This window comes from Pituophis catenifer, unplaced genomic scaffold, assembly GCF_029215685.1.
Source record: "Pituophis catenifer annectens isolate HBS135680 unplaced genomic scaffold, rPitCat1.0.hap2 SCAF_6, whole genome shotgun sequence".
Classification (NCBI taxonomy): Eukaryota; Metazoa; Chordata; class Lepidosauria; order Squamata; family Colubridae; genus Pituophis; species Pituophis catenifer.
In genome coordinates, this window is record NW_027256886.1 from 57,743,714 (window position 1) to 57,769,939 (window position 26,226).

A 26,226-nucleotide genomic window follows, 5' to 3' on the forward strand; every position below is an offset into this window, starting at 1 on the left:
CACATCTATGTTTTTGCTGTGATTGGGAAGTTTGTACTAGCACAGCCTTCTCTACCTTTGACCTTATCTCCAGAAGTGTGGATTTAACTTAGAGAACTTTCAGCATTGGCCATGCTGAAAGTTCAGCTAACCCTAGGAGTAGTCCTGAAGACACCATGAGTTGGAAAAATTATCCTGGCTCATTGAGAAGTAGGCGTAGAGTCAGAATCAGTATTATAACCAGCATATGCAGTACCCCAGCGATTGAAGACATTGCTCATGTTTTGTTTGATTGTCAGTTATATGCCCTTCTTAGACTTAGATACTTAACATTCTTACTTGAAAAAACAGTCCACTGAGGTCGGAATTACAGATTGTCCTATTTCCTCCTGGGTTCTAATCTATACATCGGAAGCAGAACTGCTAAATTTATAGTTAAGGCAGTTGAATTAAGAGCCTGTTACATTGAACGTATCTGGATAAGCTGTAAAGGTTGTCTGATTGTTGATTCATATCTTCCACATATGTATTTTATTGCTATATTTTCCTTTATATATCTTACCCTGAAATTAGATTCTGTATTTTATTTTTGTTTTATATTTAGATATGGTGCTATGACTAATCAATTATCTGCAGTCTCTCCCCCCCCTCTCCCATCCATCCATCCATCCATCCATCCATCCATCCATCCATCCATCTCATTATTCATGTTAAAATGTTACTTCTAAAATTTATAGCTGTTGTATGAGCATGCACAATAAAGTAATAAGCAATACATGATGGAATAAGAAAATAAGAAAAAAAAATTAAAAAGCTTAACTATTTGCAGTTTTAGACATTAGATCACATACATATAAGAATTATTTTTGAAAGGTCATCTGTTAATCTATTAGGGAAATGATTGTTGCAAAAACAGTGAAAAATGATCAATTGATAATTCAGATTCAGGTAGGAAAGAATGATTCACACAATCCTGAAATTGGATGTAACTGCTTTAATAAGTGCAAATAGATGCTGTGTGGCACTCCTGCCTATTCAGAAGCAGGTTTTCCTAAATAAATCCAAGCCTTTGCATAGTTGACTCTCTCTCTCTTATACCTACATGCATACATACATAAATACATACAATGGTACCTTGGTACTCAATTGCTTTGAAACTCATCAACTTTTTTACTCAAATGCATTTTGATGTGAAACTTTTGTCCCAATACTCATCGTTTGTTTTGTACTCAACTCACAAGCTAGGATTTGTCAGTGTTGGCTTCCTTGTGACTCACTACATTATTCCTTATGGGAAAAATTGGTTTGGTACTCATCGTGTTTGATATTCATTGCACCTCCTGGAAGCAATTAATGATGAGTGCCAAAGTCAGCCAGCCAGCCAGCCAGCCAGCCAGCCAGCCAGCCAGCCTGTCTGTCTGTCTGTCTGTCTGTCTGTCTGTCTGTCTGTCTCTCCCTCTCCCTCTCCCTCTCCCTCTCCCTCTCCCTCTCCCTCTCCCTCTCCCTCTCCCTCTCCCTCTCCCTCTCCCTCTCTCTCCCTCCCTCCCTCCCTCTCTCTCTCTCTCTCTCTGTGTGTGTGTGTGTGTGTGTGTGTGTGTTGACCAAGAGAGATGTTGGCTAACTATTGCAGCAAGAAATACTAATTCTTAGTCTCTTCATCTTCCTGTCGAATCATCGATTAAGTAGCCCAAATTCTGGACAAAGCCTGTGTGATTGGGTAAGATGAAATAAACCGTTACACACATACTTTTTTATAGGTTCTATACCCGATGGAAAGAATGGGAATCATGGTATTCTCAAAGCTTTGGTTTACATTTCTCACTGCGAGAAGAACAATGGCAGGAAGACTGGGCATTTATACTTTCTCTTGCTAGTCAGGTAAGAATGTCACCGTAAGTAAAAGTGTAACATGGGAAAGACTACCTTGCTGAGAAATGTATTTGCATTTTTCTTAACAAGTTCTCTAGATTTCTATTTTGTAATGCATGTTTTAGATTACCTGACTGAAAACTATTTTCTTTAGTAGGCCTCTGGTATTGTTATAAGTACTTTAATTTGGTGTTTGTACTTGTGAGTGATTCAGATGTTACAAACATTAGCCAATCAAAATCATCAATGGCTTTTTTTTTTCATTTTACATAAAATTGAAATTATGTAAAGATTATTGGGGTTAATTATGTCAATTTGAATAATCACAGCTTCTTTAAGCTATATATACACTATCTCACTGAACTGAATGGGAATTTCTTCTGAATACACCTGCAAATCTAATTATAGCTAAATTTAGGAACTGTGCTAACCTTGAACACTTATAATAATCTGTAAACTTTAGAAAAGCCTAAATAAATAAATATTTTAAGCTTCATAGATCTTGCTATGGACAATGTTATAGTTATGCTTACCTGACGATGTCTCCCAAAGAAAAGAGGATTATATAAAAGTCAGACTAAATAGACCAAAACAACCACCCCAGTATAATTTCCATTTTTCTTGTCGGCCATTGTTGCCAATTTCCACTAAATCAGTCTGGAGGGTTTTTTTTCCTCTTCTAACATATATGTGTATGGGACACACTAGTAAGTTCATACTGATCTGGAGAGTACATGCACCAAACAGAGAGGAAAAGATAATATTAAATGGATTATAAGGCACCCAGTTGTGAATTAGTTAATGTCTTTTCTATATATATATATACACACTACATAGGAATTATTATTTTTCAGAATAATTTCTCTTACATGCGTGCTGTAAGATATAATACTTACATGCATGCTATAATAAACATTCACATCAGTAAAAGAGATTGCAAAAAATGTTGATGGCTCAGGATATTTTAGCAAGTCCTATTGTGTGTGTTTGTGTGTTTGATAAATTTGTTTTATCAAATTTACATGGCCACCCATCTCACAGCCCCATTTTGATCTCACTATAGTAATCCAATCAGGAAGTGATTAGGGCATGATTGTGAACAGAGGCCCTGATTTAGGAATTTGGGCACAACTGGCACACAACATGAAGCTGTGCAAAGGCCTTCCTAGCCACCACTCCTATCTAAAGGAGTTGTGAGTCCAGGATCTCCCCACACCTCCAAGTTTGTGTACCAGCATGATTGTAAAACTGGTGGGCCCCAGAACCCAAAGGCACTCAATCTTGCCAAGATTCAGCTGAAGCTTGTTGTTTCCTATCCAGATACTCACAACCTCCAGACACCAGGATAAGATGTTAAAAGCCTCACATCACTTAATTCACCAGAGGCAGAGATACATAGTTGGGTATCATCGGTGTACAGGTGGTCCTCAACTTACGACCACAATTGAGCCCAAAAGTTAGGTTGCTAAGTGAGAAATTTGTTGAACAAGGTTTGCCCCATTTTACGACCTTTCCTTTCCTTGCCACAGTTGTTAAGTGAACCACTGCAGCTGTTCTATTAATAACACGGTTGTTCAGTGAATCTGGATTCATCATCGACTTTGCTTGTCAGAAGGTCTCAAAAGGTGATCACGTGACCCCAGGACACAGGAGACGTCATAAATATGAACCAGTTGCCAAGCATCCAAATGTAAATCACATGACCATGAGGATGCTGCAATAGTTGTAAGTGTGAAAAATGGTCATAGGTCACTTTTTTTCAATGCTGTTGTAACTTTCAGCGGTCACTAAACAAATGGTTGTAAGTCAAGGACTACCTATACTGATGATACCTCTCCCCATGGTCATACCCACAGCAGTAAGAAAGAGACTGCAAAAATATTAGCTTGGTGTGGGGACATATTCTTTGCAGCAAGACCCATCCTGTTTAGTTGCTCTTGCCTCCAGATATAGTCTGTTACTATGCTGGAGATGGGTCTATTTAGCCCAGCTTACTCCATGTAATTAAGATACAAACTGGAGAAGAGATCCTTGGGGTATTGAGTTGTGTTTTTTTTCCCTTCTGTTTGCAACAAGGAAACAGGTTGATAGAGGTCTTTGTGCTGGGCTGCAAGCACATGGAAATCTATGCATGCTAACTCTATAGAAAATCCCATTTAGTTCATTGGCTCTTATTCCCAGGTGAGTATTCTTAAAATTTCTAGTCCTGTTCAATCAGCCTGCTACCTCATTCTCTTCTCATTCCCTTCCATTCCCTTCCATGTGTAGAGGATAAGGGTCTGCAGTGGAGAGCCTTTTGTCCCTGGAGACTCTCCGAAGATTAGAGATTTTTCTGAAACTTCAGGTAGAGAATCTCTGTGGGTAGAGGAGGCTCTCCATTGCAGGTACCCTCACTCACTGCATGTGGAGGGCATCAGGGAAGGCAGGACTAGTCAATATATCAGCCTGAAAAGGCAGCGATTCCTCCGTCTGCTGCCTCCATTTCATGCTTTCATTATTTATATCTCCTGCCTATTCACCTGCTTTCAACAACATGTTTCTGTTATTGTATTTTTCCTCCCCTCCCAATTTTTTTTTTTGGGGGGGCGGAAGAACATAGCATTCTTTTAGATCAATATGATTCTAGCTTTATGTGTGTATATGTAACATTCTTGGTTGTCTAAAAGGCATGCATACTCCCTGTACTCTCCCAGCATTTTGAGTTTCTGCTCTGGTTCTATGGATCTAAATTGTATAATGTAAATTGTAATATGTAATTATTTTATAATAGTGTCAACATCATTATCGTAATCATTTCAGCTGACATGCTGCTTAGGACACTGGTTAAACAACACAATTCTTGTTGGTTGTTTTACTAGGGTTTGAGAGCAGTATTCCAAGCTGGTTTAAAAAGCTGGAGAGTGTTGCATTTCTATTAGTACTGTGAATGGTGATTATATAAATGCTTTCTAACTCTTCTGTTCAGATGAATGTAGTTATTTAGTTGTTTCATACATAAATGTGCTTATTGTTGATTGAAACTGAAGTTTCCTAGTCTCCTAAGTTTTCAGAAACCAGAAGACAAACCATCTTCTCTTTAAAGGGTGAATGAGAGTTATTGAGTCCTGAATCAGTATGTGTGGCAAGATGAATGACAGGCCCAGCCCAAGAGTGACACAGATTAGAACAATCTAGCCAAAACTCAGTTCTTTATTTGCTCAAACCATAGAGACAGAATGTTGCCAAACTAAATATATATTTCTCTAATCCTAAGGGATATATCTTGGGAGATTCTAAGAAGTGGCTATCCTAAACCGTTTCCTCTTTCTCTGATTCATCTCTGGGCTGTGTTGTCTCAACTCCCCCCCCCCTTCCCCCAGAATTTGCCCCTTCCTTTCTGGGAAAGTGCCACTTCACTGTAGTTCATCACACCACCTCCCCTTTCATAGGCACATTCCATCACTCTAGGAGACTTACCCCAATGACTTGAGACCTTTCCTGGCCCCTTCCTCATTAGCTTTTGAGGAAGCCAGCAGCGAAGGTTGCAAATGATGAACTCGAGATCATAGAGGCTGCAACTGGTCGTAAGTGCAAACTGGTTTCCATCGCACTTGTCACAATCATGTGATGGCAGAAGTGCTGGGATGGCTGGAACGCCAAGGACATGTAATCCCATTCTTTTATCACCGTCATAACTTTGAATAGTCACTGAAGATATATGCTCATAGTTCAAGGACTACTATTATGTATAGAGAGAGGGAATGCCACAGGTTTTAGCTTCATCGATGGTTTGATTTGTCACTGATGACTTGGATGAAGTAGGGCACCTTGTAATATTTACAGTTTGTCTATATCCAGGCATTGATGAGGTTCTAACAATTATTACTACTAGTGTGACTAGAATATATTCTCCCAAAGCCGGAATATTTAGACTGACAACAAAAATTTCAATTTTTTAATGAACAATGTACACAACTCAGAAGTTAACACTGAGCACCATGTGCTTAACTGTAATTAAATATAAGTTTGTATACTGAGAGTAAGCCTACATAATGTAACATGAATAAATGTTTGATGATAAGAATTCACATTGCTTCACTGTAATATCTGACAGTAATACTTGAAGGTTTTAAAGTGTGGTAAATCAAATTTCACCATAACATTAAAATTGCTTCTCTAGTCACTGTATCAGGCAATATGCAGTAATTTTGCATGTAGTCTATTGACTTAAGCAAAAAACTGATTATCTTTTTGTATATGTTCTCTTATCCCCTTTTCTTTTGTAACTATGCCTGTCTTCACTACTATAATTGGAAGCCTTATAGGAGGCATATATGTAATTAAACCTGGATAATATTAAGACAAACTAATGACTTCACTAGACCCTGGTTTTTCTCGTGTAATTTATCCTCATTAAATGATGTATCAGATTATATTTATGCTTTAAGAATACAATTAAAATATTTTGGTAATCAGCATTTAAAAAGTTGATTTCTTCGAAACATTTCAGTTACAGTTACAGTAAGGATGCCCAGAAATTACTGCTAAATGTTAAATCCGAAATATATTTTGCACATCTGTAAAATACCTATCTACCATTTTGCATATGTGTAAAAATATGCATAGGGCCTTCTGATTGATTAAAGATGGCAAAATTCAATGTTATAACTTCCATCTTGTCCCACTTGTTATGGACATAGCCAGGAGGAATAGACCTCTGCCAGCAAGGGAGCAGGAAAGATTGGGGACCTCCAGAAATCCCCGTCTAAACTGCCCTATCCCCACTGTACATGGAAGGAGGGACCTCCAATCTTCCCAGTGCCACCAGTGTCTCAATGGGGCAGATTCCGTTGGCCTACTGCTGCCACCAATCTTCTCACCAGCTCCATTCCCCATTTTTAACATCAATAAAGCTTAATTTAACAGACTTTGTTTTGTCTGTTGGATTCAATTAAATTGTGGTAAGTGGTATTGTTGTACTATACTAAAATTGAATGTCAATGTTATTGTTTTATCTCACATAATAACAATTTTATTTTAAAATGTTTTTGAAACAGCCTGGCGCAAGTTTGGAACAGACACACATTTTTGTACTTGCACATATTCTTAGAAGACCAATTATAGTTTATGGAGTTAAATATTATAAGAGTTTCCGGGGAGAAACTTTAGGATATACTCGTTTTCAAGGTAAGTATGATTTATAATACAAACAAGATTTTAATTTAAAATGTTGAAAAGATACTGGGAAAATCTATAATTTAAAGAAATTTAAAGCAGTCTGTGTAATTTCTGTTTCTCATGTTTAAAATTCTACTATTTTTTATTAGTTTTATTCAATTTTTCTTTTTCTTAACTATATTCTTATTTTTTCTACTTTTTCCTTTTTTAGTTTGTATTAGTTTTTATTGCTGTAATTGTAATTTTTAATAAAATTGCTATTAACATACATTGGCAGGTTACATTAATTCTGATTCAGTGCAATAGAAACATTTAGAAATACTTCGGAGTATTTTGATTTTAACAGAAATATAAATAACCTGCTTCCCTGAAAATAAGCTCTATCCAAAAAATAAGCCCTACATAACAGCCTGTGCAGCCGGCCACTCATCCATTTCCTGTGGTTTCTTGCAGTGCCATGGCCATGAGATGAGATGGGGTGGTGGTGGAGCTGTCCCATGCGCCCCACACTGGCTTACCTCAGGGCCTCCGCTGCCAGGCCATCCACGCTCGACACCTGCCTTGCAGCAGCAGCAGCAGCAGCAGCAACCATGTACAGCAGGAGCCTACATGTCCGCCGGCCCACTTCTTCTGCTTGCTCGTGACCACAACAGAGCAGGAGGCCAAGTTGTGTGTTGGTGATGTGACCGTGGGGCAAGTCTTGGGTTGTGGATGGACTGGCTGCGGGGCCCCTGAGGTAAGCCAGTGCGGGATGCATGGAGCAGCTCCACCCTCCCACCTTGCCTCATGGCTGCGGCACCAGTGCGTCGCTCGGCCTCCTGCTCTGTTGCGGCCGCGAGCAAGCAGAAGAAGTGGGCTGGCGGCCACGAGGGTTCCTGCTGGATGAGGCTGCTGGAGCCATTGCCGTGACACAAGGCAGATGTTGGGACATGGGGGCCTGGCTGCAGGGGCCCTGAGGTAAGCCAATGTGGGGCGAGTGGGGCAGCTCCAGTCTCCCTGTCTCATGGCAGCAGCACTGGCATGCTGCATGACCATCTGTCCGCTTGAGCAAGCAGAAGAAGTGGGCCTCCCTTACATGGAAAAAAAATAAGACATCCCCTGAAAATGAGCCCTAGTGCTTATTTTGCGGCCCAAAAGAAAATAAGATCTAGTCTTATTTTCGGGGAAACAGGTAATTTCTGAGTTCAAGAATTTTCAGGGGATTTGTATATGCTTCTCATAATGATCTATAGAAAGCATAATATTTAATATCAGAAATCTCATTATAGCATTACAGTTTATCTTTAGAATACTACCACCTATAATTGTCTTTTGTGACTATTGTGATCGGTAGCTTAAAGGAATTTATGACATGAAATACAAGTCCCTAAGGGAAGTTTTACATGTACTTCTTTTTTTAAATAATGTAGTAACCTGACAATATAGTGTAAAGAAAGTTCTATATCATGTTTAGATTTAAGATTTATAACTTCTTTTTGTAGGAAAAGCACAATGTAAGAATTACTATCAATAATTAGGAATTTTAGATCTTTAATAATTACAGAAAGAATTACAACTATGGGTTCACTAATTTGTGAAAAGCTTCACTGTGAAGTTGAGTAGAATTAAAGATGAGACAATCATTCTAAGTCATCAGATACATTTAAAATATTGAAAGTACAATAGTTTTCGCTTACCGACAATAATCAGGATTGGGAATTCCATTACTAAGCAATGTGTTTGTAAGGCACAGCATCACGTGACCACAGTGGCAGTTCTAACAGTTTTAGTTGCTCTTGTTAGGCAAATCCTGCATGGTTTGACCACGGGGACACTACAATGACTGCCACTGTAAGAACTCATCAAAGTTTCGGTGCTGTTGTAACTTTGAATGATCACCGAATGAGTGGACATTAAAAAAGAACTCCCTGGATGTTCTGGTATTCACACAAAATGACTACATAATATACATGGATATAACCAGCCAGAAATCCTCCATTTAGAAAAAGGACTGGAGTGTAGGAGTTTTTTTTTTTTTTTTGTATAAACTAATTGCTTATGGTTATCTGCATCTTAAAATTAAAGCCTACTAAATAATAAAAATATTGTATGTCTGCAGAATATTGAAAATAGTCTGTGAATTCTTTGCCACATCTTTGTCACATTTCGTTTGCACTTACAATTTCACTTAAATTATTCAATTCGAAATGATACCAAGTCTTGATTTGGGTCATCATGCCTTACAACCATTGCCTGAGAATTATACCCTTTGCCGGTAGCAGAACCTAAATTATTGCCTGTTCTTTAACACCTTGTTTCCTGCAGCACATTTTGACGTTTACTAGTAAACCAATAAGTGCAAGGAAGGGACAACAATGGGAATTAGATAAATTTAGAAGGATAAAACAGTCAGTTGCTGTTAGTCTTGATAAGTACATGCTACCTCCAGGACCAGTGATTGAAATAGGAGACAGTAGCAGAAGCTTGAGTTCTCATAATCATCTTGTGAGCTAACCATTGGCATCTGATTCAACAAAGAATGATCTGTGGGTCTGATGAACATCACTTTATGCTAATATGGCAGCTCTTTAGGATCCTCTTTCACTTTATGAATTTAAAATGAGAAGACACGGAAAGTCCCAAGACAAGCTCAAGTATCTTCTTAGATTTCTGGGAAAGTGAGAACGCATAACAGGACTGCTATAGAAGTTGCAATTAGAACAATGTAATTGTTTTGTTTTGATGAAATACATTGATATGTTGCTACTGTCTCTGCTCTTGGATGTATTCTGAGCCTCTGTGAAATTATAGAGAGGCTGAACAGAAACATAGACTTTTAATTGAGTTCTCTTTATCTAGTTTTAGGACTTGTCTGGAGAAGAGATCATATTTTAGATTGTATTTATGCAGAAATGTTAAAAACTCAAAACTTTTAAGCAGCACGGTACTTGTAGTATTCCAGTTTCTAAATTTTCTCATGGCAGGGCATGCTCCTGCTTTAGTTGTTTGGTTGAAGTTTTGAAAATCTTTAAAGTTCCTCAAATGAGAGTGTTGGAAGGAGATTCCATCATGTGTGTTAAAAGCTGTGAAAACTGGATTATCACTGAATAATTAAAATATAGTTTATTCTATATGTTAAACGTAACATGTTAATACTTTAAAAGGGTAAAACTTCAGTTGGAATTGTTTCAGTTACCATGGGAATTCCTTTAGAAATAACTGTAGCTATTTTGGGGATTGCATGATAATATTTATAGTACAGGTATTTCTTGGCTTATGACTGAAATTGAGTCCAGAATGAGGGTCCTAGGTTGAAGCATCAGCTGACTGGATCTAAAGTTATAATCTGTTTTTATGATGGTTGTTAAACAAATCCATTTTGGTTAACCGTGGAAACTGACAAAAAAGGTTACAAATCATGGTCACATGACTGCAGGATGCTGCAAATGGCCGTTAAGGTGGATCAGTTGCCAAATGCCCAAAATGCGATTATGCGATGATATGGATGTGTATGGCCTTTGTAACTCTGAAAATGGATCATAACTGGGGATGTGTGTCAAATGGCTGTTAAACAATTGGTAATAAATGGAAGACTACCTGTAGACTCAATTATTAGAATATATTTGCAACTTTTTACATCCATTAATTGATAAAGACTCAGCTTTCTACTGAAAGATACATTAAAGGCTTATGTTCATTGTCATGCTTTAGATAAAAATCTTCACCAAAAACAATACATCAAGTTCATTTACCTTTGGACCTTCCTTTTTTCATAGGTGTATATTTGCCTTTGTTATGGGAACAGAGCTTTTGTTGGAAGAGCCCGATTGCTCTGGGCTACACAAGGGGCCATTTCTCTGCTTTGGTTGCCATGGAGAACGATGGCTATGGCAATCGAGGTGCTGGTGCTAACTTGAACACTGATGATGATGTTACTATTACTTTTTTACCGTTGGTTGACAGTGAAAGGAAGCTGCTGCACATTCACTTCCTGTCTGCTCAAGAGGTAAGAAATGCTTCTTAATTATGGTTACAGCAGAGATGTTCCTCAAGTATTAGATAAGAAAAAATAAAAGTCCCAAGAATATGCATAATTATAGATAGCATGCAGGAGATATATTGACCGCCAAGTTTTACTTTATACTGAGGTCTTTATGAATGAGAGATGTTTTTTAAAAACAGCTATAATAATTAAACTTTTGAGGAAAAAGCAACAACCAGAGAGTTTAGGGCCCTCTTAATGAACCATTTTATAACTAAAAATACAGAATGACAGTGCCTGCAAAAGATAAGCCAACTTTCTAATAACATTTAACCATACCATTGTATTAGGAATGAAACCTTAAAGTAGCAATTAAAAATGTAGATTTTTATTTGATGCATATCTGGTGCATGATCACAGATAACTTGTCTTTCATAACTTGGCCTGTGAAACAGAACTGTTAAGATTTCTTCAACCTTAGTTTACAGAATTTTTTTTAAAAAAGTGGGGATTAGGCAATAAATCGTCATGGAGGAAATCGATTTATGTGGCTACTAGAAGTTGCAAGCGACTTGGTGGTAAATAATTAATTCCAGTTAGGAATTGGCTAGTCGATTTTTGAATTGGCCATAGCAAGTGTTACACAACACTTGTCTCTTTCAGTTGGCAGTATTCTAAACTGACCATGTTGTCTGTATTTTTCCCCCCTGAAGATTGGTAATGAGGAACAGCAAGAGAAGCTGCTTAGGGAATGGCTGGACTGTTGCGTGACAGAAGGTGGAGTCCTGGTTGCTATGCAGAAAAGCTCTCGCCGGCGTAACCATCCCCTGGTAACGCAGATGGTAGAGAAATGGCTGGACCGCTATAGACAAATCCGCCCCTGTACATCCCTTTCAGATGGAGAGGAAGATGAAGACGATGATGATGAATGAATGAAAAAAAAAAGATACCAGCTGCATATAGTGTATGGTGACAACCCCAGCTCTTGGAGCAGTCTAGCAAATTGTTGCATGGTGCCCCAATTGTAGCAGGGAACATCCTGCGTAGGATTTTGAGTGGGCATGGGAAGAATTCAGAGACTCATCTGATGCAAGAAGGAAGTATGTTGGTTGGACTCATTTGTAAACAAGAAAAAGAAAGCAAAGCCCTAATTTTATTACCAAGACAGAAAGCATTTTTCCGGTTGTACATCTGCCCTTAATTATACCACATATGGTTGTGTAAGAAGGTTGAGTAATAGGAAAAAAGTGTAACCAGCATCTTACAATTATTGAAGGAAATTCTTTTGAATAAGGGCACTTAAAAGCACATTGTTGATTAATATCTGTTCCTTTTGAGACTTACAGTAAAATTTGATTATTTTGCATCTCTTTTTAAGCATTCTGACATATTTCCTTGAAATAACATTTTATATGAAATCTTGCTAATGCCCAGATCAGATCATCAGATCATGTGGCTATTTTTTCCTTTCTTTTTTTTGTTGATGCCATATAACCAGAGTAACTCATACGTGTTAAAAATGTATTGTTCTGTTAAATTTAATATTGTGCCCATTACAGTATAATAAAATGAAATTTTAAAGGGAAAACATATGGAAGGGATGATAAATCTTGACTTAAGTGAACTGTTTTCTGTAAAGACTTCTCTAGTATCCATTACTACTTTGTATCACAACTTTGGAATAGTTTTCCCCCCCTTTCAGGCTACTTAAAATAGTTTTTAAAAAAATGCTGTTCCAGGGAACTTTATGCTAAACAATTGTGTGGAGTTTGTAAAACTGAACTGCATTTTGTCCAATCCCGGTCTTGCTGTGAGTTGTACTATAGAAATTAATATTTTATCAAGCCTTTCCCCATGCAAGTTAAAATTGCTTCCACTGAGGAGCATTCCTTGGTCATTAAAATTGAGTGAGAAAGCACTTTGACTGTTTTCCTTAAAAGCCTTCATTCTAAAGTTTGTTGGGAAATCCTGTGTACTATTTTTCCTTAAAATGTAACCTTCAGAATTCTGTGCATGTTGACTGATTGTGGCCACATCTGAACTTGTAAGCTTCCTGAACCGTGAGTTCAGAATATATTCTCTGGAAAAAAAACAAACCACTTTTTATTATACTTGATTACCTTAGCTATGCTGTATTGAATGGATCTAGCCCTACCCAAAAACTCACTGTAAGAACACTAAAGGTTCAATAGTTTTGTATGCAAAATGTAGATCCTGATAAGCACTTTTTAAAGACCAATGATGGTGGAAATGATGACATGGAACCTGTTATAAGATGGAATCCTTCGTTTAAGAATCTGAACAGAAACTGTACCGTTTTTAAACGGATGTAAAAACATAGGAGCCATTCTGAATTAATTGCTTTTTAAAATGGTACATTTCAAGCAATTGAAAGTTAAACAAAAATTTCTCAAAATAATTCTACTGACAAATAAACAATGACATTTTATCAAGGTACTGTGTTGAAACATATCAATATATTTTTTTCACTCTTATAGAAGCTTGTTAATGTTTTACACAAAGAAAATCACATTGACCTGTGATAAATTTACAGAGCAGTAGAATCATTGGATTTCTTTTCCTACAACAGGTTGTGCTTTGATATATTCCTTTTTAAAGTTTTCCTAAAGACAGTTAAAAGGGGTATAGTTTAATACCTGTCCTCTGCTTGCTCTACATTCTTTCCTATAAAATTCCTGCATTCCTGAACTAATAGAATAAATTAGGTGATTATGCTTGAGTAGAATGAAGAAAATTGAAATGTTGCAAGTTATGCTCCAAATCTGAGTTACTTCTCAATTCTAACTGCAATTTCCTGCAATGAGATATGGCCTTCTTGAATATAAATATTATTTTATTTTCCTTTGCCCTATTAATAAGAGGAGAAAACGTTTAGCTGTATTTAACTAAGGCTTTAGGCATTTTCTTGAATAAAGGCATTTGGCTGCTATTAGGGATAAAAAAAATCAGCAATATACATTTTATTTTCATGTTATACAGCTATACAAGCAGCAAAATACATATTATATAGTCACAGTACATCCTTATGAGGCTCAGCAGAAGTCAGTGGTTTTATAGATTGTAATTCCAATTGCTGTTACAGTACAGCAGCAGTTATTAATTCGATTATAGCTGTGCCTTGAAACACTAATTGCAATAGTACGTAGGCCTGTCATCTGATGTATAATTTTTGGGAAGGATTACATTTTTAAAAACAAACTTGGAGGTATTCTGACATATCCCTGCTTTAAAACTAGAGGTCAGACATCAGTTTGATTTTCTTTTTAAGTTGTAAAGTCTCCCTACAGTCCAAATTAAACTGAATATTTTGCTGTCCTATTTTTTTGAATTGTGGTTTTTTTTAACCTTTAAATACCTAAATTGTTTATCCTATTCAGATATTTTGTTCTATGTCTTGTTTCAAAGCCTGTTCTCTTGAAAAGAAAAACCACCTCACCACTTCTATGGTTAGCATCAAAATGATTTGCCATCTCCACCATTTTGTATGATAATTATTTTTTCCCCAAAGCCGTGTTCTATTGTAGTGGATTATGCTTTCTTAATTACACCAGTATTTTATAAATTCTTTTAGCGGCATGCCTCTTCTCTATCATTTAACTTAGATTTAGCCTAGTAAGATAACTTTTACAATGGCAACTGGTATAAAAATTTCAGCACAAAGTTTCCTCTAAGTATTTATCTGATTTTAAGTGGGGAGTTTTCCCTTCAAATTAGTAACTGGAAGTAATACAAAATTAATGTCTCTATTAAGCACATTTACTAATGGTAGAACATCCCACAACAAATATGATTGGCTTATTCAAGTATTTTTCATGAATGCTAATTATGCCTATTTGGAATGCTACTTCCTGGCTTAAGAAAAGTTCCAAGAATAGCAGCTTCTAAAAATTCACTAATGCCAGTGTAAACGTTTTGTTACTTCACCTTCATTTGTGTGACTTCCTAAAATGTTCTCTGTAATTCATCAATGTTTCTTCTCCTGGTTGCTCTATTCTGGTATCTATGGTAAGTTGCACATATTTGCAGTGTTAGATCATTGACACATTTATGAAGTTGAATCCCTTGAATATGTTCAAGCTGGTAATGTGCTTTTCCATCAATTCCAAACAAAATATAAGTTTTGTACCAATGATCTGTTTTCGATTTCTGCTTCCATAGCTTATTTTGTGTGTGTCCCCCGTTCCCTTTAAGCCTTCTCAAATCACATTAAAAGTTCACTGACAAGCTAATTTTAGTATCAGATATCTTAATGGCCACAAATATTTGTATATTTTCATGACTGAAGTCCTATGGATTGTAAATTTAGTTTTGTGATTTATACTGAATTTATACTGACTCCTGCTTGGACCAATTTTCTTTTTCTTTTGTATGTTGCCCCAGACCAGGAGTGTCAAACTTGCAACGACACATCACATGACATATCACTTCTCCCCCTTTGCTAAAATGGGGGTGGGCGTGGCCAGCGCGTGATGCATCCAGCCCGTGAGTTTGTCACCCCTGCCGCAGACCAAAGCTTTTGCTATGGAAAGGGCAGTTTTTGAGCAACTTTTATCTTTTCTCCTTTCAAACGTAAGCTCCTTTCCAACATCAGTATAGGCTTTTGGAAGAATATTGACTAGTAATTATCAAAATTTTAACATATACAAAGTATTTTAGTCATTGCAATCATTACTACAGTTCTTCAGGATGGTCCTTTAGTGAGTTTGTGGCTCATGAAATACATATATTCTTTTCATACTGATAACAGCATGATAGACTGGTTGCAAAGTAGCTGTTAATTATCCATAAGATTATTACGGGACACTTGGCGTGAAGCAGATTGATGCTGACCAGTATAAAATGTCATTTACCTCACCTGTTAATTCCATAAAGTTTAACAGTAATAGAGCTTCTAAGATTGCATGTAGAACAAGAGCAGTCTTTTTGCTTAGAATGCTTTGCTCTTGGAATATCTTGTATTCAGACACATTATACTTCTTCCACTATACAGTATGTTCTGCTGTGATGAGGAAAAGACTGCACAGAAGGAACACTTTCTCCATGTTATCCGGGGAGATACAAATGATGCTTGATCAGGATCCTCAGAGCAGTGCTGGTGTAGTGGTTAGAATTCAGTACTTGCAGGGCTAAGTCACTGCTCACTCCAGGAGTTCGATTCTGAGAGGCTCAAGGGTGACTCAGCCTTCCAGTAAAATGACCCAGATTGTTTGGGGCAATATACTGACACTAAACCACTTAGAGAGGTAAAGCTGTAAAGCACTGTGAAGCAGTATGCAAGTCTTAAGTGCTATTGCTAACCTTGTCAACTCTCACCCAAATACTAAGGATTCTCAGATTCTAGGTATACTGACTTCTGGGGTGAGGCACGTTTGAGAAATTCAAAGTCACCATTCAGTTTTATCCTAGATGTTCCATAGTCTATGAAGGATGAAAGTTTTTAATCTACTCCTGTGGATTCTGTAATGTTCTCAATTAGAATTGGTTCAAGAACATTGAGGGCCTGGTCCAACTGAAATTATAGAAATTGTCACTTTTTATTGAAAACTGCACTGAACGCTATATGTCCACCTTTACAATAAACAAATACAGTAACGGTAATACACTAAAACAAAACATTTCTGGTAGCCATTGGTTCTGGTTTTGTTTTGTTTTGTTTGGGACAGCTTTTAAAACTTTTATCACAGAAACAGAATGTACCCATACAAAGGCTCAGAATAAGCCATCTTTTTCAACAAAAAGGTGATGTTTCACAAAAGACTATGAATATAACATGTAACTAGTTGATACAAATCTAATAGGATTTGTTAAAATCAGTCACATCTAATAACACATTTTGAAGTGTTCTTGTATAAAATACCACATGAAGAAAAGAAGACTTCAATGTCTAAAAAAGTGGGTTTTGTTCATACAGTCTGACAAGTTACCATAAAAAGTGTTTTTTTTTCCTGAGACATAAGGAAATGCAACATTCTTGAATCCTTTCCAGCTCAAGACTTTTCCACTCAATAAAATAGCTGTGGATTTAAAACTGAGAAAAATATATTTGAATATAAATGTGAGACTTAACACTTTTTTTGCATCATCAACATGTGTTATTGAACTTACAGCTACTTTATTAAGTGTATCTTGTAGGAGAAGCATCAAGTTCTGTGAAAAAGGCAGTAAGTTAACGTAGGCCTTTTCCCCTCTCCAAACTATATAACTGTAATTAAACTTGAGTAGCATCCCTCCAGTAAATTAGTGGCTACAGATAACTGTAACAAGCAAAACTCTCTTCCCGTGTGTGGGTCATCTTTCCTCAAGGTGTAGAAAGAGAAGCCAGGTGATTGAGTAAGGAAAGGGCTGAAGTCACAGGATGGCGTCCTCTCTATTATCATGTAAGCTTTGTTAGGGCTGTTAGATATGTTCTAAGTAATAGATACTTCAATCAGCTGTTTTTCCCCAAAGGGACATAGAAGGTACATATATTATTCTTGTGATTGATGTAAAGATGAAAGAACTTAAATACACAATAACAGAAGCTGATCAGTAATGTTATCAAATCCTAGTTTTCAGTGCTTCAGTAAGCAGATGACTTCTTCTGTTTTCCCCCTCCCTCCCTTAAGTCTTGACTCCTATCTTTTAATTTTTGTGGTTGTCGTCGTCGTTAACACTGGAACATCGTGATGCATCTGTCCAAAATGAACCTTACAAATTTTGTATCAAATTCCTTTCAGTTTGTCATTTTCTTTTCCAATGTCTCTTGGTCCCAAATTGGAGTGCTTTAAATTGTCTGCTATTGCTCATTTGGATGTTCCCTGTTATCCCCATGTTTTGAGGGCTGGTTGGGAGATGGAGCTTGAGAAGGGTGTGCCACAGTTGGAAGATTATGGGTAACTGGAATCCCTCCTGGAATGATACCTTCCATAGCTGCTGGGATTCCACCTGGAGTAACACTCATCATTCCTGGTGGATATCTAGAAAGAAATGAATTTTAATTAGACGAAAATTAATGCAAATGTATTCTATAGAAAAAGCAATGATCTAATGGCCAAGGGGTTGGGGAATCCTCTAGGAAAACTATTTTCCTAATAAATTCAGTAATAACATCTATTTCAATCCTTTCAAGATAGCTCTTACAAAAATGGTTTTATTCTATTTCTTTACTCGTGTTATTTTAGAAGCCTATGCAAATAGCCAGAATATATATCGCAGCAGTTGGAGAAGTAAATCTTATTTGAACCCAAAGCCCTCTTGCTTCTTTGCATCTCTTTTCAAAAGATAACAGGACAGAAACAGGCCAAATTTTTCTATTGGAAGAAAGAATAAAAGAACGGAAAGTGAGATTTTATGCAATGGGTGAATAGTCTTCTCTTTCAGGAAACACTTCAAGGAATATTAAGGGAGAATCTAGCTTAATTTTGAATTATCTAGATGAGATGGGCGACACATTAACCTAATAAAAAATAAATAAATGTAACAATCCTTAGTTAACTCTTATTTTAGAAATTAATTAAAAAATAATGGTCTAAAATTGAATATTTTAAAATTGATTGAATGTGTACATTTATACAGTTCATAAAGTTACAAATAATTGTTAACAAAATTAATACTAGTGGATAATGTTCCTTCAAATTTATTTCCAGTATAATCAAAATAAGAAAGCCAGTTTGGTCTAATGGTTCAAGGCTCTGGAATGAGAACAGGGAAAGTGAAGTCCTAGGGTTCCTTAGCCAAAAAAACCAGCTTGATCTCTCTCAACTGGAGTGAGAGAAATTGAAAAACATCTTAAAAGATGGTTCTGGCAAACCTCTTCTGAAAAATGTTGCCAAGAAAACTACATTAAACTGTAGGTTCAGTCACCTTGAATCAAGATTGACTTGAACTATCATAACAATGTAATCAAAATGGTTGCCAACCTTTTCAAAACATCTACAGGCAATCCTTGACTTGGGGTCATTCAGCGATCATTCAAAGGCTCTGAGTGAATGGTGATTACAACCAGTCCTTGGACTTCAGACAATCCCAGAACTTATGACTAGTTGAGTGACATGAGATTTACATGATCAGCATTTACAACCTTCCCTGAGGGCTTCCCTGGAAAGTCAATGTAGAAGCCAGCAGAGAAAGTTGCAAGTTGCAGGGTAAGTCTTCCCTACCCATGCCTTCTCTCAGCCTCCTTGTGCTTATGCCACACTAGCCACTTGTGCATTCCTCATACTCTCCCTGACTCACACTTCTTGCACACTCCCTGCCCAACCTGTGTCATGACCTCATGCACTCTCTCTGACCTATGCCTCTCATGCAATCCTTCATTCCTCTCCAACCTGCATCTTTTGTGCACCCCCTTCACCTCCTCAATCCACACTACATCCTTGTGCCGCCTCCATGACTTGCACCTCTTGGGCACCATCTTGCACCCTCCCCAACTCTTGCCACACCTTCTCTGCATCTCTTTGAATTCCCTTGCCCCGTCCGCTGCACAGCAGCATCTATTTACCTGCCTGCTGACCTGGGACTTGCAACTTCCTGCTGGCTTCCCCATTGACTTTGGTTGTGGGAAGCTGGCAAGAAATTGTCTTATCTAACAACTGTGGGAGTCTGGTAACAATGGCAATTGGGACTGCAATTTCCATCACTAAGCAATGTATTCAGTCAAGTGTGATGCCACGTGATTGTATGATCACTATAGCAGTGGTAGTCGCAGCAGTTCCAGTGCTATCATAACTCCAGGACCACCCAGTTCATTGATCAAGGCCGTCAGGTGACTATGACATGGGAAGCAGTGGAAGTCCCAGGCAAACAGATGGGTGACAGCTAGGGGTGGGGGCAAGTGCTATGGAACACAAACCAGGTACATGGATAAGTGCTAAAGAGTAGATGCTGGAGTGCGTATGGAGTGTATGTGGCTGCCAGGGGTGAGGAAAAAAGCAGCAGGACTGGCAGTTACTTTTAATCTTCTCCTAGCTTTACTTGTGGGAAACCGGCAGAAAAAGTTTCACATCTGCAAGCCATTTGCCATGCACCCAAATCATGATCATATGATCATGAGGCTGCTGCAATGGTTACAACTTCATGGATTAGACATATATCCTTCTTCATCATCATCGTAATTTAGAATGCTTGCTGAATGAGGGTTCACAGGGGAACCCTATCTATATTACGTAATTGTTTGCAAAATATAGATTACTAAGTGGCTTGTATAAATCTTTATGGAACGCCCAAAGATTTTAATTTTTTTGTACTGAAAATGGACCAGAGGATAGTTTCTAGGGTCTGTAATTTAAGTTTGGATCCATCTTGCATTGGAATCAAACCTCTTAGAAAAAAAACCAAATCCCCATTTTCAAACATTATGCACCTATGCACATACACATAGTGTGTGTGAGTGAACATCCATGTTCTTTTATATCGTTTTCTATTATATCTAAAGTATACTATAGTTTCCTGGATCTATAGGGATAATTGAAAAATAAAATCATACAGAGCTAGTTTTGAAAGACTGAGACTTTATAATTTATTTTCTCTAATAAAAGTTTCTGCTCTCAGTTTACTTGCGAAAGAAGGAAATTTAACAGAATCACAGAGTTGTAAAAAGCTATTCTGGCCATCAAATTCAACTGCCATCTGAATTAAATCATCCAGGACGGACAACTGCCTAACCTTTCCTTAAACAAATCCTCTTAAGATTCTATTATATCGAACTGTTCTTGGCTTAGAAATTTTTGCCCCCAACATTTAACTAGAAACTGCACAATGTAACTTCAATCTGTTATTACATATTGTGCCTTGCGAAATAATAAGGGACAGACCTTGGTCTTCTGTGTCACATCTTTTTTGTTACTTGAAGGCTACTATTGTATTTTCCAGACTGTTTTCTCTGAGTCAAAAGCTTCCCACTCCCCCTGCCAGTTCCTATTAATAACAATGAAGAAAAAGAAACTACAGAGGAGCAATGGAAATCTTCCTTATTCCCTAGTTATTCCCTAAAATTTTCCTACAGATTATATTTCAAGACTATTTCATAGCAACAGTTATGTGGATTAGGAGTGGACGTCTCTGATAAATGAAAACTGATGCATTGCTTCAGCTGAATGTTCCTATCTCAAACCAGCAAGACATCTAGTGGAGAGGATGGTAGCCCATAAAGATGAATATATTATTATAAGAATTGTCTTTTATTCATTAAAATTTTATCACCTTGGCAAAATAGGTGCATTTACATCTGATTATATCATAATGGTGAGCAAGATAGGGCCATTCCAAAATTGTTGGATTACATTGCCCTCATCCCTCAACCCCACTGTTCAAGTTCTACTCTACTGGAATACTGTTCCATACAGGGTTATAATGAGCATGATAGTATAAGCAAGCCACGTTATACCGAATATATTTTATATATTTGAAGCAATACACCAGTTCTAAAATTGTAAATGGCAGAAAACGTTGACATTTCTAGACTTTTGAGTTAAATATTACTAGTTGCTATTTGTAAGTATATATGTCTTGGGTCTCTCTTAAGTTCTGCATGTTCAAAGTTATTTAAATGATCTAGTGAAAAAAGTTTTAACTGAATAAATTGGTATTCAAATCACGGAAAGCCTTTCATGAAATATAAAGCAGAGATGAACAATAGTTTCTAGCCCAAGTCATTATGACATGATTTCAAAAGAACATTTCTTTGGTTGTTGAACTTTGGGGACCTGGCAAACACTTTCATGCCAAGGTTGTGTCTTTAATGCTTTTATGATAGGGACGCAGAGCAAGATTTTAATGAAAATAATCTCTCAGAACTGTCTACCACTTCTTGATTAGATTACAATAATAAGCATCCTCTGTGGATGCATGTTCTAAAACACCAAAGCTGAAGGATTACTACCACCCACTCAGAAATCTTAGATTTTGAGTAACTCTTTCTTCAAGGCCCTTTGTTTAACTGACAGAATTACCAAGAAAGAAAGAAAGAAAGAAAGAGAGAGAGAGAGAGAGAGAGAGAGAGAGAGAGAGAGAGAGAGAGAGAGAGAGAGAGAAAGAGAAAGAAAGAAAGAAAGAAAAATTCTTTTATCTTACCTGTATGTGGCACCATTGAGCTCTGGATGAATTGCTTGCTGATCTATTACTGACCAAGGAGCAGTTGTGACAAAAAATTCCTTGTTCACACAATTCCGTAGGCTTTCGGGGATGCGACCTGGAATCAGAATAATTAGAATTTTAAGAGTCTTACTGCTATTATGTAGCACACTATACCAAACATTCTGTTTTTCCACAATCCGTTAATTGGGGGCTGGGGGAATATTCTTCCCAACTCCATTCCAATTTGGGATGGTGTTCAAAACAAAGGAAGCTAGTGGAAGTTGCCTGAAGGTGAAACAGTAGGCAACATGGTGTGTTTGCTTGTTTAATATAATTGCCAAGAATCACACTGTTTTAAAGGGTTAGAATTTAAAATTCTCCATCCCTTTACTCTGCTGCTGTTTTATAAGCCCCGTTGGAGCACATAGTTTCTACTTGCTCTCAGGCTTTCCTGGAAAAAGCAGCTGTTGGAAGAGATGCTATCTCATATACCTTATTAGCCAAGTAATTGATAGGGGAATGGCAAATTCATACATAGTGTAAAAGTGGCTAACAAAATATTAATTCTCTGATTGATCAAAATGGGATGTCCTTTCCACCTGCCAAAAAATATTCAGCCTCCATTCCATGAAAGTGGAGATAATATCCTCGCTTGAATACTCTTACTATACTGATAGACATGATGATCAAGTCTTATTCTAATATTGGACCTCGTTTGGTATCTATCATGCTGCCAAAACCTGGTTTAAAACAAAAACAAAAACAAAGAAAACCAAAACAAAACCAGAGCCACCCCTCCCCAGGGCTAAAAATGTCACCTATACCCCTCAACTGTCCTGGAAACTCAGAGACTGATTTCTAATCCCAAACAAAAGAATGCAGCAGAAATATTCAGGCAAGGATGTTTTCTGTCTCAGGAGGTTTTCAGGATCAGAAACATTTGCATATAATATTCAGCCCAGACATAGGGAAGCCCTCCAGGGGGGGCACCATCTCGTCCAGAGCAAAGCACATTAGGGTACCTGTGATCGCTCGACGTATCTCTGTTGCAGCTGCTTCTCTCATCTCCAGTGACGCCTGTTCACTGTACCAAGCAGTATGTGGAGTACAAATTAAATTGGGCGCATCTTTCAGGGGCCCTTGAGCAAAGCTACAAAAACATTTTAGAGACAAGATTTTTTTTTTTAAAAAAAGTTCTGAATGAAATCCCACCAGAGAATCCTGTTTCACTATTTCTTTGCTTTCCTTCAATAATGGGTGATGGATGGAAACCAGAAGTCTTGTTCCAGTTTAACCACTATCTCAAAAAAATGGGCTGATATAAAAATAATTTTATAATGCTTTCCAAGCATAATAAATGACAAGGTTTGACAAATTCCCCAAGGAAAATGATTTCTAATTCAAGTTTGTAGGACTTGGGGCAGACTAAGATGTTAGATGCAATCAAATTGTATATGACAGGGACGCCAGATGTGTTTTATTCATATGTCTGCCCAAATACATGAAATCTAAGTGAGTGTTGCAATTTTCTTCTAACTGGTATGGAAAAATCTATTAGAATAGAAAGAGGGCAGGAAAGTAAGTTATGGAGGACAATGGTCTCAACCCTCTCCTTTAAGTATCTCAGTGTAGCAATGGAGTACATTGTTGTATTATCATTTGCTCTTTTGGAATTCAGCAGGACATAAAATCTGGTATTAAAGCTAGTTTTCAAAATAATAATTGATTGTGAGAGAAAAAGGGATTTATTACAACAGGGAAGTAAATACCTTATTTATTTAAAATAATCAATTTTTGCAAAGTCTTTCATCAGGTTTGTCCTGTTTAAATACAAGTTTATATTCAAGCCACCTATATATAAACAAACAGCAAACGCCACTCCCTTCTAGTATTGAAGATGTTACCTAGTTGGGTAATGAAACATCTGCAGGAAAACAACCAAGCTCAGAGAGTACAAAGGATCCCCACAACTTAATGTTCATTAACCTCTAATTGAAATTTAGCTTTTGGTTCAGTAATGTATATGGACAATAAAGTAATTTATGGCCTCTGGACTCCAAAAATCATTTGACATTTATTTTTATTTCACAAGCAAATTATACCGTCGGTCAAACAATGTTGACTGGCGACCCCCAGGGGGAGAGCCTTCTCTGTGGGGGCACCTGCCCTCTGGAATGAACTGCCCCCGGAGATTCGTATGATCCCTGACCTACGTACCTTTCACCATGCCCTTAAGACTCTACTGTTTCAACAGGCTGGGCTGGCTTAAGAATGGATTTTAATGGGTGTTTTAGTTTTTAATATAGGGCCAAATCATTTAATATGTTTTAAACTGTTTTTTAAATTTTATAGATACACATGTTTTAGTATGGCTGTGCACCGCCCTGAGTCCCTCGGGAGAAGGGCGGTATAAAAATGTAAATAAATAAATAAATAAATAATAAACTTCCAAACACTGTCAAATATATTTTGAATTATTTGTCAATACTCATATATGGTCTCAGACAGAAAACCAGTGTTTTTTCCAATCATGGCTGGTGAGGCAGTCTGCTTGGTGAAATTAGGAAGGAAGAGATCTTTAAATGTTGTAGAGGCTGAAATTGAAATCCACCTTCCTAACACAATCAATCAATCAATCAATCAATCAATCAATTAATTAATTAATTAATTAATTAATTCAACTAATATATATGGCTGTCCATCTATCAATGGAAATGTCAGCTACTTGAAAAGCTGACATCATTAGGGATATCTAGTTGATCAGCAACCGTGTTTGCCTAATACTCAATTAAGTGATTCTTAGCTCCATTGCAATGTTTTCCCCTATGACTGGATTCTGTGTTCAAGTTACTTGTAGAATTATTGATGTTGGATTGATTTTATATTGCTAATACTATTATGGTTTTAGACAATGCTTCTGTTGTTTGCCCTACAATATGAAACCGATTATCAGAATTATTCTCAGCAGGACAGGAACAGAGCCTCAACATAAGGCTATTGAAATATAATCAAACTCTGGATAACTTCAAAACATTTTATTGGGGGAGGGGGGGAGATCTCCTCCAGCTTTCTACAATTTAATGCATTTATCCACATAACATATGAAGCTATTAATCATAATACCTTTTACATTTTCAATTTAGAAATGTCGTCCATAATTCATAGGTTTATGGCAACACTTGGATCTTCCTTGAAGTAGCACTGCATATTATCTTATTTCAAATAATAGCATGTGGATAATATGGTTCTTTCAATAATCATATATTTTCCGGAACTGAATCCAATACCTCACAGAGTCTAACTAAGCAGATGGCCGGATTCCATGCAGAAGTGATACTTTTGTTCCTGGAGCTATGGGGAGTCACAAATCACTGACCTTTGCCACTGATGACTACTTGTTTTCCTGCTTGGAAAGAGCTGCAATTCTAATAGAGAGGGTCACTTTTCACTTAAAAATGCAAGCTTGCGCCATAATACCAATGTTCTGCTTAAAGGAACACCTTTTGTTTTTGCTGAAAGGGACTACAATAGATTCCTCACAGAAAATCCTGAAGAATTCAGGAGAGACTATTAGGTGTACAGGAAATGCAACTTTTACAGCTAACTCAGTCCATTAGCAAAGCCAATTATGGCCCCAGTTTTTGCAGCTCAATAACAGGCTCCTGTTGATCTTTAAAACTTTTCAGCAGGTTTCTAAAATTTTTATGAAGTTTTATTTTTGAAAGTTAATGTTTCTCATCTCGCTAAGGACAATTTTTTGTCTGTATGGCATTTCAAGGTTATCTGCTTGAATACTTCATCAGGATTTCTCAATTTTAGCAACTTTAAGATGTGGACTTCAACTCCCACATCTTAAAGTTGCTAAGGTTGAGAAACTTTGGCTTAAACCATGGGTAAGGAATCCAGAGGTTATGTTTCCATGCCCCGGCACTCTGGGAATTTGATGGCTTTTTTTTTTTTTTCCTGCAAAGGAAATGTTGATGTGGGTATATGGATAGGTGGCATCCAGTATAAACTGTTCCCATCCTCTCCGTTGAAGTACAGTATCATTCCAGAAGCAAAACATTTAGTCAAAAATTCAGCTCTAAACCTTCTAATGAGATCAAAGCATTTTATAAATGGCCTTCTGAGTTGTTCCAAAGTTCTGAAGGCAAAGTTGTGGCCCCCAATTCTTTAAGTGTTGCCCA

General features: G+C 37.2%; 2 protein-coding genes across 4 annotated transcripts in view; one reads left to right on the plus strand and one right to left on the minus strand.

The window, feature by feature from the left end:
- Positions 1-12,895, plus strand: part of ZRANB1 (zinc finger RANBP2-type containing 1) — a 61,024-nt gene extending 48,129 nt beyond the window's left edge. The window contains exons 8-11 of the mRNA XM_070945585.1: positions 1,737-1,857; positions 6,885-7,014; positions 10,761-10,990; positions 11,680-12,895. Of these exons, the coding sequence (XP_070801686.1) occupies positions 1,737-1,857; positions 6,885-7,014; positions 10,761-10,990; positions 11,680-11,898 (700 nt within the window). The 3' untranslated portion in view covers positions 11,899-12,895. The remainder of the gene's footprint in view (positions 1-1,736; positions 1,858-6,884; positions 7,015-10,760; positions 10,991-11,679) is intronic.
- A 3,719-nt stretch (positions 12,896-16,614) lies between these two features.
- Positions 16,615-26,226, minus strand: part of CTBP2 (C-terminal binding protein 2) — a 91,511-nt gene continuing 81,899 nt past the window's right edge. For all 3 annotated transcript variants that reach the window (XM_070944920.1, XM_070944919.1, XM_070944918.1), the window contains 3 exons: positions 23,062-23,189; positions 22,037-22,154; positions 16,615-17,943 (listed from right to left, as the gene is read on the minus strand). In XM_070944920.1, the coding sequence (XP_070801021.1) occupies positions 17,763-17,943; positions 22,037-22,154; positions 23,062-23,189 (427 nt within the window). In that variant the 3' untranslated portion in view covers positions 16,615-17,762. The remainder of the gene's footprint in view (positions 17,944-22,036; positions 22,155-23,061; positions 23,190-26,226) is intronic.